The sequence below is a fragment of the Scardinius erythrophthalmus genome (assembly GCF_964197995.2).
Source record: "Scardinius erythrophthalmus genome assembly, chromosome: 25".
Lineage (NCBI taxonomy): Eukaryota > Metazoa > Chordata > Actinopteri > Cypriniformes > Leuciscidae > Scardinius > Scardinius erythrophthalmus.
In genome coordinates this window covers 5,232,484-5,252,099 of record NC_138245.1, presented here as the reverse complement: position 1 = coordinate 5,252,099, position 19,616 = coordinate 5,232,484, and the positions used below count along the sequence as shown (strand labels likewise).

At 38.3% G+C, this 19,616-nt stretch overlaps 1 protein-coding gene across 5 annotated transcripts in view; it reads right to left on the bottom strand.

Annotated features, from left to right (window-relative positions):
• Positions 1-904: 904 nt before the first annotated feature.
• The window catches only part of ankrd52b (ankyrin repeat domain 52b), a 35,039-nt gene continuing 16,327 nt past the window's right edge, over positions 905-19,616 (bottom strand). Inside the window, exons 15-28 of one of the 5 annotated variants that reach the window (XM_081358620.1) lie at positions 19,211-19,273; positions 19,008-19,119; positions 17,025-17,096; positions 15,645-15,846; positions 14,536-14,623; positions 11,470-11,587; positions 9,558-9,777; positions 9,038-9,125; positions 6,301-6,384; positions 4,869-5,014; positions 4,664-4,746; positions 4,166-4,248; positions 3,987-4,078; positions 905-1,914 (exon numbers count right to left, since the gene is read on the bottom strand). In XM_081358620.1, the coding sequence (XP_081214746.1) occupies positions 1,730-1,914; positions 3,987-4,078; positions 4,166-4,248; positions 4,664-4,746; positions 4,869-5,014; positions 6,301-6,384; positions 9,038-9,125; positions 9,558-9,777; positions 11,470-11,587; positions 14,536-14,623; positions 15,645-15,846; positions 17,025-17,096; positions 19,008-19,119; positions 19,211-19,273 (1,636 nt within the window). In that variant the 3' untranslated portion in view covers positions 905-1,729. Of the gene's footprint in view, positions 1,915-3,986; positions 4,108-4,165; positions 4,249-4,658; positions 4,747-4,868; positions 5,015-6,300; positions 6,385-9,037; positions 9,126-9,557; positions 9,778-11,469; positions 11,588-14,535; positions 14,624-15,644; positions 15,847-17,024; positions 17,097-19,007; positions 19,120-19,210; positions 19,274-19,616 lie in introns of all 5 variants that reach the window. The other 4 variants (XM_081358621.1, XM_081358624.1, XM_081358623.1 and 1 more) reach the window with 4 other exon arrangements.

The following is a 19,616-nucleotide window of genomic DNA, read 5'->3' as shown; positions in this document are numbered from 1 at the left end:
AATCTACTGAACTTCACTAAGATGAGTTGTTAAATTAAAAGCGGCAAATCAGATCAGTCCTATTACTATCATAAAATAGCAGAGTAGATAAGAAAAAGTTGAGGAAAAAAGATATGCTGACATTTAAAAAAAAAAAGTAATTTCTTATGACACGCAAACAATAAAATATTGCAAATAATTATTTTTCGATCAGAATTCAGATCAGAGACTTCTGTATATCAGAATACTTTATTTTTTCTTTAGTTTTAATTTAAAACATATTGTGCTAATCTACTGTAGTTAACAGTATCAAATGATAAAGTCAACTAAAGCTGTTTACTAACAATAAATGATAATTGAAATAAATAAACAAATAAAAGCACAGTGCAACCTTGACAAATAAAATGTTGTGTTACAGCTAAAACATGAATGGCAATAGTGATACTATGTGTGTAAATTAAGATTGTAATGTTTAGGTAATTGAAGTGCTAAAGGTGTTTTGAATTACAGTATTTATGCCTGTAAAATAGGATAAGTATACATAATCTGTGAGTGAGAGACTTTTATTTTGACGTGATGGTGTTTTGTGGGGCATGTCACGATTAGGTAGGGTGGCTAACTATTGTTATTTCTAATTCATTTTTCACACGTTTCCTCTTCACAAATGCATAAAGAGTGTCCAAAGAAAGATGGGAAATCTTAGTAATAGGCTAAGATAATACTGACGGCACTGTAAAAAATGTCATGCAACCACAAATGAATACATTTACAGTGAGGAAAATAAGTATTTGAACACCTTGCTATTTTGCAAGTTCTCCCACTTGGAAATCATGGAGGGGTCTGAAATTGTCATCGTAGGTGCATGTCCACTGTGAGAGACATAATCTAAAAAAAAAAATCCAGAAATCATAATATATGATTTTTTAACTATTTATTTGTATGATACAGCTGCAAATAAGTATTTGAACACCTGTCTATCAGCTAGAATTCTGACCCTCAAAGACCTGTTAGTCTGCCTTTAAAATGTCCACCTCCACTCCATTTATTATCCTAAATTAGATGCGCCTGTTTGAGGTCGTTAGCTACATAAAGACACCTGTCCACCCCATACAATCAGTAAGAATCCAACTACTAACATGGCCAAGACCAAAGAGCTGTCCAAAGACACTAGAGACAAAATTGTACACCTCCACAAGGCTGGAAAGGGCTACGGGGAAATTGTCAAGCAGCTTGGTGAAAAAAGGTCCACTGTTGGAGCATTCATTAGAAAATGGAAGAAGCTAAACATGACTGTCAATCTCCCTCGGACTGGGGCTCCATGCAAGATCTCACCTCGTGGGGTCTCAATGATCCTAAGAAAGGTGAGAAATCAGCCCAGAACTACACGGGAGGAGCTGGTCAATGACCTGAAAAGAGCTGGGACCACCGTTTCCAAGGTTACTGTTGGTAATACACTAAGACGTCATGGTTTGAAATCATGCATGGCACGGAAGGTTCCCCTGCTTAAACCAGCACATGTCGACTTTCTATGGCTGGTTATTAAGGAGGAATTCAGCAAATAATGGAATGGTGGCATTTGTTAAAGATTTATTGCACTACAAATGAATATGTTACTGTATATACCGCATGATGCTAGAAGAGTAGCGTTGTATAGTGTTGTATAATAGACAGTACATTCCAATACCTTCTGTCTGGACAGGAAGGAGCGGTGCAGTTTGTTAAAGGTATATAGTTTGGTATTCACTCAGTCCTACGGTTCCTCTGTAATCAGTTGTATGTTGGACAAGGGCTGATGGGAAACAGCAGTGCCACAGTGCTTCATCAGACTGACGCCACAGCTGGTGCCAGCAGAAAAGGGCTTCATGGTGGAAATGATGAGAGCCAAGCAGTCCGCCACATCTTTATTTGGAGCGCATGCCAACGCTGGAGTATGACCTAAAAACATGGCACAATTAATGTGTGCAAATACTTATGAAAACATTTCAAACAAGGATTGTGTAAGGATAAGTTATCCTAGCATGTCAATTATTGACAAAAATTATTTAATGTATGAATCATAAAGTGTTTTTTGCTAACGTTATAAAATATATTTCAAAATGGCCATTATTTTACTTTTGCCATCAACTGTTTGGTAACCCATATTCTTCAGAATATCTTCTTTAGTGTTTACTTTTAAAGGAACATTCCTATTTTATTATTTTGAAAACATTATGGGACTGTTACTTTTGAATGTTCTCTGAACGTTCCGAAACAAGTAGTAACATTTATCAATTTTGGACAAAAGCCCAACTAACTGTTTCATAAAAAGCATTCCATGAATGAGGTAGAGATGTTTTGGTCACACTTTAGTTTATGGTAAACTCAGTAAACTACTAATTACTGCTTATTAACAGTTAGTAAGGTACAGTAGTTGTCAAGTTTAGGTATTGGGTGGATTAAGGGATGTAGAATATGGTCATGCAGAATAAAGCATTAATATGTGCAACTAGTTAATAGTGAGAATTGACCTATGGCTAAGCCACGCCTCCTCCACTCACTCGGACAAACAGTCAACATTCGGTGACAGGCGCTATGGCAGCTGTCACAGTAGGATACATTTCACAGGAGGCAATTGATGATTTTTGGAGACAGAAAGATTATATATCATCTCGAAGTCACCAAAAGGGCCTTAACTATGCATTGGAGGGTTATATTAATAATTTTATTGTTGAGAAGGTCGATGAAAAGCTTCAGCTCCAGGCAAAAATTTACAGGTCACAGTGTAAACGTGATAAACCGCATCTCATTGCCATCACCATCTCAGACAACAAGATAGAGGATCAGCATTGTTCATGCACTGCAGGGTAAGAAGTGTGATTTACTTTCAATTTATTAATCTAACTTGATGTGACTAAAGCAGCGTTTTGTAATATACTAGGCTAACTTTTTAGGCTTTTCTACCACATAACTTAATCCAGAGCAGACACTTATCTCGGTGGAGATGTGGCTTGGGAAAGGGTAAAAAATACACACCGTCACCCAGCCTCTCGGGATACCTAGTGTCGGAGTTGCATGTACCCCATGCACACTGTTTGACCATTTTAAACTTAAAATGACAAGAAAAAACATATAAAAACGAATGAAAACTGACTAACTGCAATGCATTTCAATGGACGTGGAAGCAGAGAATGTCCGAGTGTATTGGGTTAGCTATGCGCACTGTGATTGGCTCATCGCGTTTGGGGGCGTGGCTTAGCCATAGGTCAATTGAACCCTAAATTAAAGTGTTACCAATGTTTTTGTGCAAAGGCTTTAAGAACATTATTAAAGACATGATAACTTTGAATGAACATTCTATTATTGTTAGAGAAGGAACATTTGTTCACATCTTTGCAAGAAAAATGTTCCCTTTTAGCTGGAAATGTACAATATAGCTTTTTTCACAATATATTGGCTTTTTTTGTTTTAAAAACAGCTGAGTTATGGCTGAATTTTTTAAATTAAGTTAGTATGGTTGCTACTTTGAATTAGTTTCTCCATAACAACTACTGAATTTAAAGTAGACAGAAAAAAAATGCACATTATTTTTCGTATGCACATAGAGTTATGTCCTAACCAGGCAACGTGATGAGTTTAAGCATCAAGAAAACTTTTTTTTTAAAAGCAAACATGCTGCATGACATGAAAAAATCAGCGGTGTTGAGCAGGATTTTGGGATTTAAATGAGATTCCTCTGTTGGACGGGCAACCCGACTTCAAATGGAAATACAAACCAAGTTTGACAGAACGACAGAATGACAAGTCGCTCGTCATGATCGAGACAAAAACTAACATTAACATGCAAGAAGATTTAGTACTTGTCACTATGTAACGGCACACCATGTAAAGAAATGGTGAACCAGAAAAGATAATTAAACTAGCGATTTGTGAGCAACTAGTCTCTTCAAACACAAAATCTATCAGTCAATACTAATGACTATTGGTGAAGTTAACTCTGTTGGCTCTAGCTTAGCAATGGAGAAACTCACCATCTTCATCTAGGGCCAGAAGCGCTGCACCTCGAGTAAGCAGGACCTCAACCACGGTGGCAAGACCATTTCTCGCTGCAATATGCAGAGGCCTAGTGGTGTGTAGACAGAGAAACTTCAGCTGTGAAAATAACCAAACAATCAACACACACATACACTTATAATATGGGAATGCTCACGTTTGAAGTGCACTATTTGTGGCATTGATGAGCGAGGGGTCGTCAATCTCAGCCAGAATGAGAAGAGCACACATTTCATGACCCTGTTGAGTTAAACACGTGATGATCATTGGCTATGTTTACTTGCACAACTTTTGTTTTGCAATTTGATGAATGTGCGGGTTAATGTGCACGTTTATATGTCACAATCTTCAAATCGGAATCATTTTTCGACGTGCGCACACTGCGACGTCATTGCACATGCGCAGTCCTTTAAGTTTCGGTTTTCAATCCGATCAAGTGTTTACATGTTCTCTCGATCGGATTAGAAAAGGAATAAACCACCCCTTTCAATCTGATCGAAATTTCATTCGGATCGAGCTCAATCCGATCGATAAAGGCGTTTACATGAAGGCTTTTCAGTCCGACTGAGTCATCAATCCGATTACTAACGGATTATTTGGTTGCATGTAAACGTGTTGTGTAATTTAGGACACTATGAGAGCTAGGGTACATTACTCTTCTACAAGCCAGGTGAAGTGCCGAGTTCCTGTTGATGTCCAGCAGTGAGAGGTTCGCTCTGGACTGATGAAGCAAGATGTCTACAACCAAATAAGGTTAGAGCCAATCAATAAGACTACTAAAGAAAACATCTTTTAAAATCAATGGAACACACAACCACACGCGTTAATAGAAAGTACTAGACAATAAAAACAATACAAACCGACAGCAGACGTGTGCCCATTTTCAGCAGCAACCATTAATGCAGAGCGTCCGGTGTTCTCGACTGAGTTTACATCTGAACCGCAGGTCAACGCCAGATGCAGTGCTGCCATATTTCCTGCATGTGCAGATGCATGTAGTGGAGTCCTGTAGACAAGACACACTGAGAATATTAAAGTGCCCCTATTATATATAAAAAAATAAAATAAAATAAAAACACTTTCTCATAATATTCACTGCAGCATCAGCTCTTTTCTCTCAGTGTCTGAAACGGTTCGATCAAGGATTCAGTCTCTCTAAACCCTGCCTCTCTGAGAGCTGCTCTGCTCTGATTGGTCAGATGACCCAGTCTGTTGTGATTGGTCGACCGTGTCAGAAACTAAACGCTCATTATCATATCTGAATTTCAGCTCCGGATCTTCCTCAGTGATACGAACAGTAACGATGGCGTCGGCTTTACCGTATCAATCTCATCAAAGTGGATTTGCTTTGTCAGCAGAAAACAGCCTCTTCTCCACATGAACAACACGAACCAAACTCTTCCAGTCTCACATACAACTACAGTGTTTGAGGCTCAAAGTAGACGTTGTTCACGGCACCCAATGAAGAACATAGACTGACATTATGCAAATCTGTTACAAACCTACGCAGATTCAGCAGGAAGTGAGACTGGAAATACTGTCTCGTTTCAGTTCAGATTCACATCTTTCTTTCGGGAGACAAAAACTTGATTTGTTCTGTGCAGAACTTTTCAGACCTTACAGTCACAAACAGCTATATTACACATAACATGAAAGGTAATATCTGAAAAAAATTAAAACTAAATGGTAATGGTAATAATAATAATCTTTCTGAAATATCGGTGGCTTTTTGACATTAGCTTTTAAAAAGAGACCCTCTTGTTCATCCAAAGTGGTTGGTGACCTACTGTAAACCATTCAAGTTTCTCTGTTTCGCTCTCTAACTATATTAACTAAACTTAAAGGTGCATTGCGCAAGTCTCTGAGTTTTTGCAGAACTATGCCCCCTTCTGGCAACACGCGAAACTGCAACCAGAGTTGTGCACGCGGTTACGTGGAGTTTGCGTTGGGGTTTGGAATGAACTAGAAGCCGGTCTCTTTGAATCCATCTTCTACTTTTGCCAAAGTCGCTTGAGTTGTCTTCGCTGATGCGGCGAATACACAAACCTGCCAGACATAGCCAGGTGAGCGTGAACGCGCATGACGTCACGCCCAGCCGATTCCATCCCGAATCCCTCTTATTTATTTTACTGTACAGGATTATAGAGGCAATCGCAGAGATCATAGAAGGGCTCATTCAGCCCATCAGGCAATTGTTTAAGCATGTATGGGTTAGAAAAACGGGTATTTTTAACATGAAAAGTTGCTTAATGCACCTTTAAATATTTTTAAGTGGGGAACAGACACACACACCTTCCTTTGGCATCTCTGAGGTTCATAATCTTTGTTCCTATAGTTTCAACAAGCAGTTGAGCGGCACCATCGTGACCAGTGATTCTGTGGAGGAAGAAACAGGAAAGGTTCTCGTTAGGGCTGAACTACGGTGGCCGAGAAGGGTCACAACACAAACAAACGCCACAACAACTACATATGCAGAAAACACCTCCAAATTCAGAAAACACATGCAAATGCCGCCACAACAACTACATATTCAGAAAACACCTCCAAATTCAGAAAACACAAAGAAACGCCACAACAACTACATATTCAGAAAACACCTCCAAATTCAGAAAACACATACAAACGCCACAACAACTACATATTCAGAAAACACCTCCAAATTCAGAAAACACAAACAAACGCCACAACAACTACATATTCAGAAAACATCTTCGGCGATTTCACATCACGTACGCTGCAAATATTCACTGCACAAGCAAATAGGGAAACGAACTGCAAACTGCAAAGACACAACGGAAATGTTTTCAGGGGGGCCATAATCAGTGACGGCTACAAGAGGTAAGTGTTTCTCTTTTATTATGACAGACTTGTCGATGTGCTCTGATACCGAAGTGGTTTTGTGTGTTTTCAACATATTAAGTTATTGTCCCCATAACGTATTAGTCCACGCAGATAATTGTTAAACGTTCTGCCAACGTTGTTAGCTGGAAACTAGCTGGCTAGCTCGCTTCTGGTCACTAAATAGATGCATTACCGGCGTTTGTACATTGCTGTCCTGATATCTGAACTATTTATTTATTTTTCAGATTTAAATGTTCTGTCCGTTTTGTGCTGCAAACCACTTCGGTATCAGAGCACATCGACAAGTCTGTCATAATAAAAGAGAAACACCAGAGAATGTCTAATAAGGCCGTAGACGGGCTCTGGAAACACTTACCTCTTGTAGCCGTCACTGATTATGGCCCCCCTGGAAACATTTCCGTTGTGTCTTTGCAGTTTGCAGTTTGTTTCCCTATTTGCTCGTGCAGTGAATATTTGCAGTGTACGTGATGTGAAATCGCCGAAGTTGTTTTCTGAATATGTAGTTGTTGTGGCGTTTGTATGTGTTTTCTGAATATGTAGTTGTTGTGGCGTTTGTATGTGTTTTCTGAATATGTAGTTGTTGTGGCGTTTGTATGTGTTTTCTGAATATGTAGTTGTTGTGGCGTTTGTATGTGTTTTCTGAATATGTAGTTGTTGTGGCGTTTGTATGTGTTTTCTGAATATGTAGTTGTTGTGGCGTTTGTATGTGTTTTCTGAATTTGGAGGTGTTTTCTGAATATGTAGTTGTTGTGGCGTTTGTTTGTGTTGTGACCCTTCTCGGCCACCGTACTGAACGATATTCTGTTTTAACATCGACATCGCGATGTGCGAATGAGCGATAGTCACATCGCCAGAACAAGCGATGTGAAGGGTAGTAGCACCCATAGTGTATTAAGAGAACGGTAGCACACAGTAAACACGAGTTTATTGTATGGCTTTTTGCTGGGGTGACATAGGCCTACACGTTACGCGTGCCTGCACAGTGATTGGTTCGCTGTGCCGCAGCTCACCGCTCACAGCCAACATTCACAAATGGGCGACGAAGAGGATCCGCCAAAAAAATAAAAAATAAAAATAAAATTAAAAAAAAAAAATGTAAAAAAAAAAAAAATATATATATATCAAAATCAGCTATTTGGGACTATTTCGTCTACAAAAAGGAGGATGTTGACCAAAAAGAGGTACTTTGCTGGAGTGTTATAAAGTTGATGGTTGTCTTTTTTAAAAAGTCATTATTTTTCGTGTTCGCATTTATGAGGTAAAAAACAATGTTACGTGACAGTTAATTAAGGACGCGACCGTTATGAAAGCGGCACTAAAAGACTGCTTTAAAACTTTCACAGAGACCTCAAACAGAAAGCACAAAGGCTTTCTTTAAAGCGAATTTCGTCTTGTATTAATTGTATCTTAATTTTAATCAGTGTTTCATTATCCAATTTCCTGGATTTAATAAATAAAAAGTAAATATAGCAGACATAATCACGACACAGAGGCGAAATATATCTATTATCTACAGAAATCTCTACTTTTAAACAGAACCATTCAAAACAAAATAAAACTATGTAATCCGTATAAAAAGTGCATTTCTCTCCTGTGCGATCACTAGCCTGCGAAGATCGCGAGTCAGTATTGTCAACTTCATCTTTACAGAAAACACTTGTTTATTAATAAACAAACTGTCTCACTGTAATATTTTACATATAATAATCATTACTTTTGCTGGTTCTTTGTGACAGCTTTTAGGTGCCGTTTACATGAACGAGAGAGAGAGAGAGAGAGAGAGAGAGAGAGAGAGAGAGAGAGAGAGAGAGAGAGAGAGAGAGAGAGAGAGAGAGAGAGAGAGAGAGAGAGAGAGAGAGAGAGAGAGAGAGAGAGAGAGAGAGAGAGAGAGAGAGAGAGAGAGAGAGAGAGAGAGAGAGAGAGAGAGAGAGAGAGAGAGAGAGAGAGAGAGAATATATTTTTTTTTACTTATTTTAAGGAATTATAGCCTAATGAACAACAGGCATCGGTTAAGAGCGCCGCCACGTTGGATTGCGTAGAACTTTCACCGAATTCTGAAAATTCTGTAATTTTTTTTCCAATATCGTGCAGCCCTAGTTCTCGTCATGAAAAATGTGTGTTTTGTACAGAAACATTTTAAAGATGGAGACAGGAGAGGTTCACTCACAGTGCACAGTGCAGTGGTGTAAAGGCATTTCCTTCCTGGAAGCTTGATGGTCTATATTCAAGTAAAACTTCAAGACAATCATTGTGCCCTGTGTGTAAAAAAAAAAACTTTTACATGACTTGTAAATACAGTATGCTTCTTTAAACTCACCATGAAATCAAATTAGACAATTCTTGTTTTTTATGGAATATTGCAGTAATTATTATTATTAATGATTTATCCGTGCACATCATTATTGTTATTTTTAAATTCATGTGCCTTCATAATCTTTGATTAAAATAACTTCCCCTCCCTCTTGCAGCATCTCTTCTCTGATGACGAGGGCGGGGCAACCTGTCACTCAGATGAGATCCACCAATAGCAAACAACCATCCAATCAATTCCTCACAGACAAAATCAAGCCCCGCCCTACTTTAATTTTAGGTAGAAAATGAAAGAATTGTCATTCATTGATATAAATCTCAACTGAAGTTTCTCCATTGCTCTAGCATTTATTAAAGGTTATAGAATGGGATTTTACCATGGTAAGCAGCGCAGTGAGTGGGTGTGTAGGCACTGTAGTCTAGCAGAGAGTCAAGGGGGTCTGAAAGTGACGCTGCATCCAGTAAGGGCCGCAATAGTCCTGCATGGCCACAAGAGGAAGCCAAATGCAAAGGGCTTCTGCCATGAACGTCCCGGCACAGAGTGAAGGCTCCATGCACCAGCAATGCTGACACACACTCTTCATTCCCAACTACTGCCTGAAACACACAGAGCACACTGAAATTAAGTTTGCTTAACTCGCATCGCATAATCATTTTCAAGAGCTTTTGGTATTCTTAGTTTCATTTTGTACTACACTATAAAAAAAATTCAAAACTAAAAAAAAAGTATGTTTTACAAGAAAACAGCATTTAATTGTTAAATAACTAACATTTCTGAGTGAAATTTGTTTCAACCATTTTTTTTTTCTTCAGTGTAGCACTAAAAGAAACTCCAGATTTTGCCCATAATGAATGCAAAAGTTATCTGAGCTGCCATTTAAATTGAGCATTTCACCCATTATGAACATTTGGTCAACAAAATGCTGATGTAATTTGATAACGAAAATTTTACATTTACACACACACACACATAGAGAAGATAAAATATGTCCCAGGACATGAATTGTTTTTTTTTCACCCCCAAGTGTGGACCAAAATGTAATGTAACACTCAGTGACAGCTGTCCACTCAGTAGCCACATGCTTTCTGGGTTAGAGAGCCATCCAATCAATTCCTCATTTGTCCTGCCCTACAAAATCCTGTCCAAAAAGCAAAAAGTTAAAATAACTGCTTCTGCTGTGAATTCAAGCAACAAGGCAAAACACATTTTAGTGGAACAAAGTGATTGTGTTTTTTTTTTAATCTCATATATTCATGAATTTAAAAAGTTGCTCTGTGTGGAAAGAGAAATGTGAGAAACAAGATTCCAAGTGAAATAATTTGATTGATATTCAGATATTGTGGATTGAAGCAGGTGTGTAAATTGCAGAAGCACATCTGTTCTCCTTCACATTGTGAGAGCAGAATAAAACCTCATTTCATTCACAGCTGAATCTGAATAACGAAAAGGCTCTGCAAATATGCCTTCATTAAATCCATCCCAGAACACCTGTGAATGGGCATTAAGTGATCTGTTCACAGCCACTTACTGTGTGAATCTCAAGTGAGATTCGATAGTAAATCCGATCACAGAAAACACAGGTGTAAAGGGAGCCTTTGCACAGCCAATGACTCCTATAATTAGGCCACATGTGTTGAACCATCCTCACTAAAGAGCTTAGATCTGCTGGCATCTTCACCACATTTATTTAAGCCCAAGCGTCTTGCTAAGCTAATTTCGGAGATGATTTCAACCCGCAATGTATGTTTGCCAAATGTGAAACAGAAGTTCTGAAATGGAAAGGGTATCTCGTAGGATTAGTTAGTTGCAATGATTGGTTTGCAGGGCTGTGTAAAGACCAAGAAATATGATTCCCTTTTGCAGAATCAGGTGCTCTGCCAACACTCCTTAAAAGGACCTATTATCCTTTTGTACAATGCAATGTTGCTCCAAAGTCCCTACAGCGGGAGTTATTCTCTATATCAGTGTCACTGTTTCTGAATTTCATTGTAGTCTTGAGTTTTCTCCCGGGAACGAACACGTCACAATATACATTTTCTCATTTAAATAATGAATATGCAGAATAAAGGGGCGGGGCCTGGTTGAGTTATTTAGTAGTGTGTTGAAACTGACGGTTATGGTAAGGGGCGGGACATTTCCCAAACACAGTCAAAGCGCTTGACCAATCACAACACACTGATCCAGCCGACCAATCAGAGCACAGTGTGCTTTTCAGAAGGAGGGGCGAAATATTCAGATAAACAAACCAAACACATGCATGCATACATACACACATTAGATAAACTTACTGCGCGATGTAAAGCAGTGCGGCTTCTTCTGTCTCCAGTGTCTGGTTTACTTCCTCTCTCAAGCAGCATGTGGACACAGTCAACGTGACCGCCCAGTGTAGCCAACATCAGTGGAGTCCTACAGATACCACCAAACTATGCTTACAATAGCAATACTTTAAACAATGCAAAAAAGGAAACAGAGAGAAAGAGAAAGATGGAGGGAAACAATATAACATATTAATGCGTCTAAAGTCCCACCACATTCTGATCAGGCACATTATCGAACTTTGTCATCATAGAGAAGAATGAGCTTAAATGTGCAATGCAGTATTTACAGCACTGTAATTGTAATTTGGGTCACTTCATTTGGGTACTTAACCATATGACACAATTTACTTATTTTGTACATACATACTGGTGCATTGTAATTACATGTAACCCTCAATGTTATGCATTTTATTACATGAAATAGCTTTTAACAAATTAAAAAAAATATGTTTTTTTGGGGGGGTACTTAGGGAAACGCTGCTTTATGGCAATGCTATACCACAATGGAAAAAAAAATTTCTATACAATAATGATTTTCTTTTCTATTTAAATGCATATTTCTTTTAGAAATTGATAGAACAAAAATAAATAGATGCCTATAATTTGGCTAACTCGTCCTTACTCTCATCACATGGAAGAGCTAACTCTGCACTCTTCCTATTGCTCTTTCTGTAAAATATTGCTGTATTAATTTCCTAAAAAGAAGAAATCATTTTGTTATTTATACATAAATACAACTATAATACTATAAACCAATAAACACTTAAAGCTCCAATATGTAACAATTTTGTAATAAAATTTCCAAAAATAACTTGCACAGTGTGATATATTTCCTCCAGTTGTGTACTTACAATATCTCAAAAGTCTCCAAAGATTTTTTATTTCAGAGAAATTCCGATTTTAAATAACTGTCTGTCCCGGAAAAGAAATGTCGCTTCTCAGTGATGCAATGTCCGCACTATCCTTTTTTTCCGGTGTGGACCATGTGATATTCCACCACACCGGAACATCACATGGTCAAATGCGGAAGTGGTGGTTATAGCGTTATTGCCATAGACTGTATGGTTATAGCTGTTATGGCTCACGATTTCTCTTTGGCGAGTATTGAAGTGCCAACAAAACGAAAGCGTCCATATTCGGATACACGCAGACTGTGTGACAAACGGAGGAATAAAACCCGGATAAATATCGGCCAGGCGTTTTCGAGATGGAGAGAGCTGCACAACAATCTTGGACTTGACAGAGACTCTGCTCTCGCGAGTGTATTGATAGACAGGTAAGCAAATAATTTTTTTTTTTATTGTACAAGTAAAGTAATAGTTACAGTAAAGATGATTTTAATAGATATGAATTAATGACAAATAGCTGTAAGTTGTAACGGGATAATACAGCATAACATTTCACGTTCCTTGCAGTTCATTAATTATGATGACATAAAATAATACGATCAGACATACAGGTAATACAAAAACGAATAAATTACCTCATCCATGATCATGATTCATTAATTCCATTTAGATACATCGCTAGATGGTGAAAACGCATTAAAAACGACATCTCCCATCGTCACCTCCTTCATAGCGTCATAAAGCTTCGCCTTTGTTATTGTTGGAAACTGCGCCCTCTTGTGGTCAAAATTTTTACATATTGGAGCTTTAACAAATAAATAACTGCAATCATATTGTCAATGCTACTATCTATAAACAATCCCAATGGGGAAATGCATTACTGCAATTCCACTGTGGTACAGCATTGCCATATGGAAACATGTATATTTTCTCAATTTACAGTAAAACTATGTTAGACAAAGTTGATTTTATGCCTTTTAATTCCCATAGTGCAAAATATTTTATTTTTTTCTGAATAACAAGAAAATGAGTAGAAATTAATTGTTGCCATATGGTAAGTTACCATAAAGGGTTAAAGTACTTGCATTTAATTAACATTTGTAGTTTCACTGTTAAAGGGTTAGTTCACCCAAAAATGAAAATTCTGTCAGTAATTACTCACCCTCATGTTGTTCCAACCCCGTAAGACTTTCGTTCATCTTCGGAACACAAATTAAGATATTTTTGATGAAATCTGAGAGCTGGATCACTTCTCCATAGGCTTCTAAGGGATCGAAAATCACATATAGTGTAACAGCGCAAATTAATAGTTGAATAAAGTCACTATTTTTGTTTTTTTTTTGCACACAAAAAGTATTATAGTCGCTTGATAAACTTGTGGTTGAGCCACTGTAGTCACTTGGACTATTTTAACGATGTCTTTAATAACTTTTCTGGGCCGGCAAGTTTCGATGCTTAGAAGCCTATGAAGGAGTGAGCCAGCTCTCAGATTTCATCAAAAATATCTTAATTTGTGTTCTGAAGATGAACGAAAGACTTACGGGGTAGGAACAACATGAGGGTGAGTGATTACTGACAGAATTTTCATTTTTGGGTGAACTAACCCTTTAACTGTACCAGTAACTGTAACCCAACCCTTACCCTAAAACCTAACTCTAACCCATTATTATTGAGAGGAACACGCCAGAGTTTGACACTGTGTGTGACAAGTTCCCCAAGACAGACCAGCAAAAGCCTTTCAAGCGCATCACTATAAAGACTGAGTCTATGAAAATAACACTGAACTGTGGGTCTTGAAGAGGAAGAGGAGCAATGGCTGAGGAAGATGAATCAACCCACTAACACTCTGAGCTGTGTCAGCAGAAATATGTGGCAAATGAACTGCTGAGGTAAAAATGTTGACCTTCTGGTGGTGCCACAGTCCAAGTTGGATGTTGTGGACTTTCTCAGGCTTCACATGGGGAAACAGCGTGAATTTAGTGACTGCTGTGCTTTTTGTTTTCGCCGAAACATGGCTGCATTAAATGGGGTATAGTGAGAAAGAGGCCGCTGATATACAGAACTATTTAGGCAATTTTCTATTGAACTTGTGAACAGCCTTGACAGACTCTCTGCTGAATTCTAAAACATGTAAATGCATTGTATAATAATGTTATACCATTGACATGAATGTTGAAATGGCACTTACTGTCCATGTATGTCCATGACGTCAATTATGTCTGTTTTTTCAGCTCTTTTCAACAGCATGAGCAGGCAGTCAGCTTGGCCATTGGCAGCTATGAAAATAAATCAATAGATTAAATCTAGTTATACTACAGGGCTGTTGAATGCTTGAATCTGATTGGTTGACGAACGCTCTAAGGTGTGCAAATATTTTCAGGGAAACGCACGGCTGAAGTAGTTCCAGGCAGGTCTGGACCGCATTAGAGTTTCATATCACTTCGCAGAATGATTTCAGTTATTTCAAAGGTCTTTACAGCCTACAGAGCCAAACCACACAACGACACTGACCGAGCAAATAAGTATTGTAAACAATAGGATAAAAACGACAAATTATTTCCAAGTTTTTTACCACAAAATTACGCTGTATTACGTATTATGCATTTATTAGTTATTATGGAAAAGCACATGTTCTCTCTCTCACACTCAAACGCACACTCACGTGTTTCCAGCGCTGCTATGACGATTTTATCAGTAAAATAGTTAAGAAACTACATGACGCTGGTGCCGAACACAGTTGAGAGACACACAGACTCAGGTAATTCACACACGCTCTCTCTCTCTCTCTCTCTCTCTCTCTCTCTCTTTCTCTCTGATAACTGCATTAATAACTACATTAGTCTGCTATCAATGGCTCAAGCCTCCTTTACAAGCTCTAAAATTATGTTTTGGAATTTGCAACGAACGCTTGGGATGAGATGCGTAAGAAATTAGTCCCACACACAAAATCATTTTTAGGACAAAAACCTGACAAATGTCTTGAAATACATCATCTGAACAATGTCTTGAGGTGAGGTAACCAAAGTATAAGCAGAATAATTGACTCCGGGCCGTTGGATTATTCGAAAAATAATGCACACCCGAGGTGTAACTCCGTTTCTCCGTCGTTGCCACATTACCACCTCAGGTGTGCATTATTTTTCTAATAATTTAACGGCCCGTCATCAATTCTTCCTTACTTAATGTTTTTTTGTACAAATTTATAGTTTGAACCTATCCCACCACATCAATTACTTAGGCCTAAATCATCTTAAACCAAGCATTGAACGAATTCTTCATGTTAATATGCGTACACACCTGAAGCATGTAGGGGTGTCCACCTGTGGATGTTCTCCCTGATGGCGTATGAGGCGCCCTGAAGCAGCAGCAGCTCCACACAGGGGTCGTGACCTCTCAGAGCCGCCAAATACACAGCCGTATGACCCCTCGAATCTTGCAAGTCCACATTCACCAGTGTTTCCGAGAGCACCTGAAGAGCTTCAGTGTGACCGTTATACGCCTGACAGAAACAAATGACCAGGGCAACATTCATAACTTAACAGGCAATGGGGATCATTTTCTCAAACACTGGCAACTTTCAAAGGAGGTTTTGCCAAACTTACCTTTTCTAGTTAAAGGGATAGTTCACTTTGAAATAAAATTTTGGTATGTTTTAGCTTACCTCAAGGGCATCCAAGATGTAGGTGTCTTTTTTTCCGCAGTAGTTTCAATTTTGATATTTTTAGGTCAAACCGTTCTTGTCTTTCAGTTGTACAATGCAGGTCTATGGTCACTGTCTCAAAGAGCATGCACAGAGTCCAAATTAAAACAATTCCCCATCGTCCAAATTAAACAATTCCCCATCGTAAGTACACATTGATGGCCTAAGACACGAAACGAGCGGTTTGTGTGAGAAAACGAACAGTATTTCTATCGTTTTTACCTCTTATACACAGCCACGTCCAAGTGATCTGAGGGCGCGCGCGCATCCTGGTGTGTGACGTGTGCGCAGACTGGTGCATAGAAATATACACTAGATGTTGCCTTGTCTACGGCAGTTCATTGGAACGAATGTCTTTAAGGCGACATCTAGTGTATATTTCTATGCACCAGTCTGCGTACACGTCACACACCAGGATGCGCGCGCGCCCTCAGATCACTTGGACGTGGCTGTGTATAAGAGGTAAAAACGATATAAATACTGTTCGTTTTCTCACACAAACCACTCGTTTCGTGTCTTAGGCCATCAATGTGTACTTACGATGGGGAATTGTTTAATTTGGACGATGGGGAATTGTTTTAATTTGGACTCTGTGCATGCTCTTTGAGACAGTGACCATAGACCTGCATTATATGACTGAGACAAGAACGGTTTGACCTAAAAATATCAAAATTGAAACAACTGCGGAAAAAAAGACATCTACATATTGGATGCCCTTGAGGTAAGCTAAAACATACCAAAATTTAATTTCAAAGTGAACTATCCCTTTAAAAAACAAATACACTTGTAGCAGTTATATGAATTTCACATTCAAATTGTAATACTGACTTCATTAGAGAGAGAGAGAGAGAGAGAGAGAGAGAGAGAGAGAGAGAGAGAGAGAGAGAGAGAGAGAGAGAGAGAGAGAGAGAGAGAGAGAGAGAGAGAGAGAGAGAGAGAGAGAGAGAGAGAGAGAGAGAGAGAGAGAGAATACTCACCGCCAAGTGTAAAGGGCTCACAGGAATGCAACTCTCCAGATCTTCCACACATTTGAAAGACATTTCTATTAGCTAATAAAAAAAATATATACAAAGCTAGTTCACTCAAAGTGCCATACAAGATAAAAGTAAAGAGTGGGCTATTCGGTAACACTAGTGTCCTTGTTACAAATGTTACATGTACTTTATGCAATAATAACAATAAATTATGCATAATTACATGCAACTAACCCTCAAACAAACCCTAATCCTAACCCTAACCCTCTATGTTGTAAATTAATATTCCACAGTACTTAAATAATTACACTGTAACAATGACACCTTAAAATAAAGTTTAACTTAACGCTATTCTACATACAGTATAAGATACCACAACATTTCCTCAAAAAGTATTTTGGGTGCTTAATTGACTATTTGTGAATGTTAATGCATTATATAACAAAATTCTAAATAAAGTGACATCAGCAAACAAATGATGCAAGAGATTTTCTCAGAACAAACTTTAAAATTCCAAACAAGTCAAGCCAGTCAGTTCTCCTCAAGTTTGACAACAATGCATCTCAATATTTTTTGTGTTTAAAGAAACAATACTTGTTTACTTTCAACATTTTAACACCATATCTATTTTTATCATTTCAATTTTTTGTGAAATGGTTAGCCTGAAAATGTGTTTGCGCCATATTTATTTAAAATAAATGCCGCTGAATATTAAAATCTATTATCTAAATGCATGTTTAGTTTATTTGTTATATAATGCAATGCCATTCAATGGCTTATGTGTACGAATATAAACAACTGAATTATATTACTCAGAATATATATGAATATAATTCAGTTGTTTATATTCAGTTGTTAGTATATATATTTTGATATGAATAATATAATTCAGTTGTTTATATTCAGTTGTTAGTATATATATTTTGATATGAGTAATATAATTCAGTTGTTTTCCACTAGACAGAATTAGCAGGAGTAAAAACATCAAACTTAATCCAACTGAAATACAGATTCTACTCACATGTCCCATAATATATATGACACGATATGAGTCTTAAAGCAACAACATGTAACTTTTCAACCTTCATAATATATTTCCAAGACCCTTGTGATAGTACATCGACTTATAATAGGTTGAATGAGACGTCTGCCAGAGCCTGACGGGGTCTGTATCGCTTTTACTGGCACTATGTAACTTCGGGGTGCGGGTAGTAACCAGCGCTCAAAAAGAACTACAAAATTCGACTGCTTTACGGCATACGTCACTTTGCCCACCACTTCCTCAAATGTGGCCAACCAGCGCGTTTGTTTTCGTACGTCTGTTTTCGTCATGGCTGAAGCAGCAGCGAAACGTAAGAAGTCCAAGGTTTTGTCGGAGTAGAGTCGAAAGAGGAAAAGGGAGAGTGATAAACTGAAAGGCAGGACGAGGATCAATATTGGTCGAGCGTTTGCTCGCTGGCGTTAGCTTATGGAGGAGGAGAGTTACCAGACCGATGCTGACTTGGCCGTCATGCTGTTGAACTAGTAAGTAACTGTAAAATGCTTGCATACTATCTTTAGTTTTTCTAATCTGTTGTCTGCCTGGCTACGTTATGGAAACTATCTGGTCCTCCATTTATTTATCTTCATGAATCAGCTAGTAGATGAGCGAATTATCAATCTGGTAGCTAGTAAACACTAACATGGTAGTTTTAGAGGGTTAGGATGCTATCGCTATTATTCTCGTTCAGATTTGAGCATTGCAATCGACATGCAAATCGCAAATGTTTGAGTTAAAATGTTTAGTCTACTAAACATGTATAAATTATGAAAGGGGGAAGATTAATAATATTATCACTGCCCATATGAAAAAAAAAAACCTGCATGCTTCATATACAGTAACCGTAAATCATTTTACGACAGCGGTAATGGACAATTCCGCTTCCAACCTGTAGGGCGACCGCAGAGGAAAAGTTCCATGTTGTTGCTTTAACATTTGTGACTTACCAATTTCAGGTTGTGTTTGTCGCCACGGGCCGCTGCGTAGTGGACTGGACTGAAGCCTTTACTGTCACGCAGTGTTGGATCAGCGCCGCTATGCAAAAGAAACTCCAAACACCTGTACGAACACACAACACATAAAGGGTCAGGTAGTATTAGGCTTATTTACAGTCAGTCATTTTAGTTTCAAATCCAAATGGGTGCTTTACCACAGAGCCTCCTCATCACTATCACTGCTGGGTTCTTTGTCAGGACAGTTCTGCTCAAATCTACTGGGAGAAAACAAAGGCAAGTCATTTCTGAAATTAGTCGAATAAATAAATATCAATTGCTATTGGTATATATATAACTCACACGTTCATTTATACAACAACAGCGTTTTGGGTGGCTGAAAACGCAAACTTTTGAAAACGGGTTTCAATGCGCACGTTTTTGAAAACAGTCTCCGTGTAAACAACAAAAACGCAAATCTCTGAAAATGATGACATCCTGCACATGTGTATTACATGTTCAATCTATAGTGTTTCATCACCATCTAATGGCCTGGCAGCAGAATATGGCGTTTGTAGTCCTTTTCCGGATCCGTGTGAATGGGGATCGTTTTGACAATGGTGT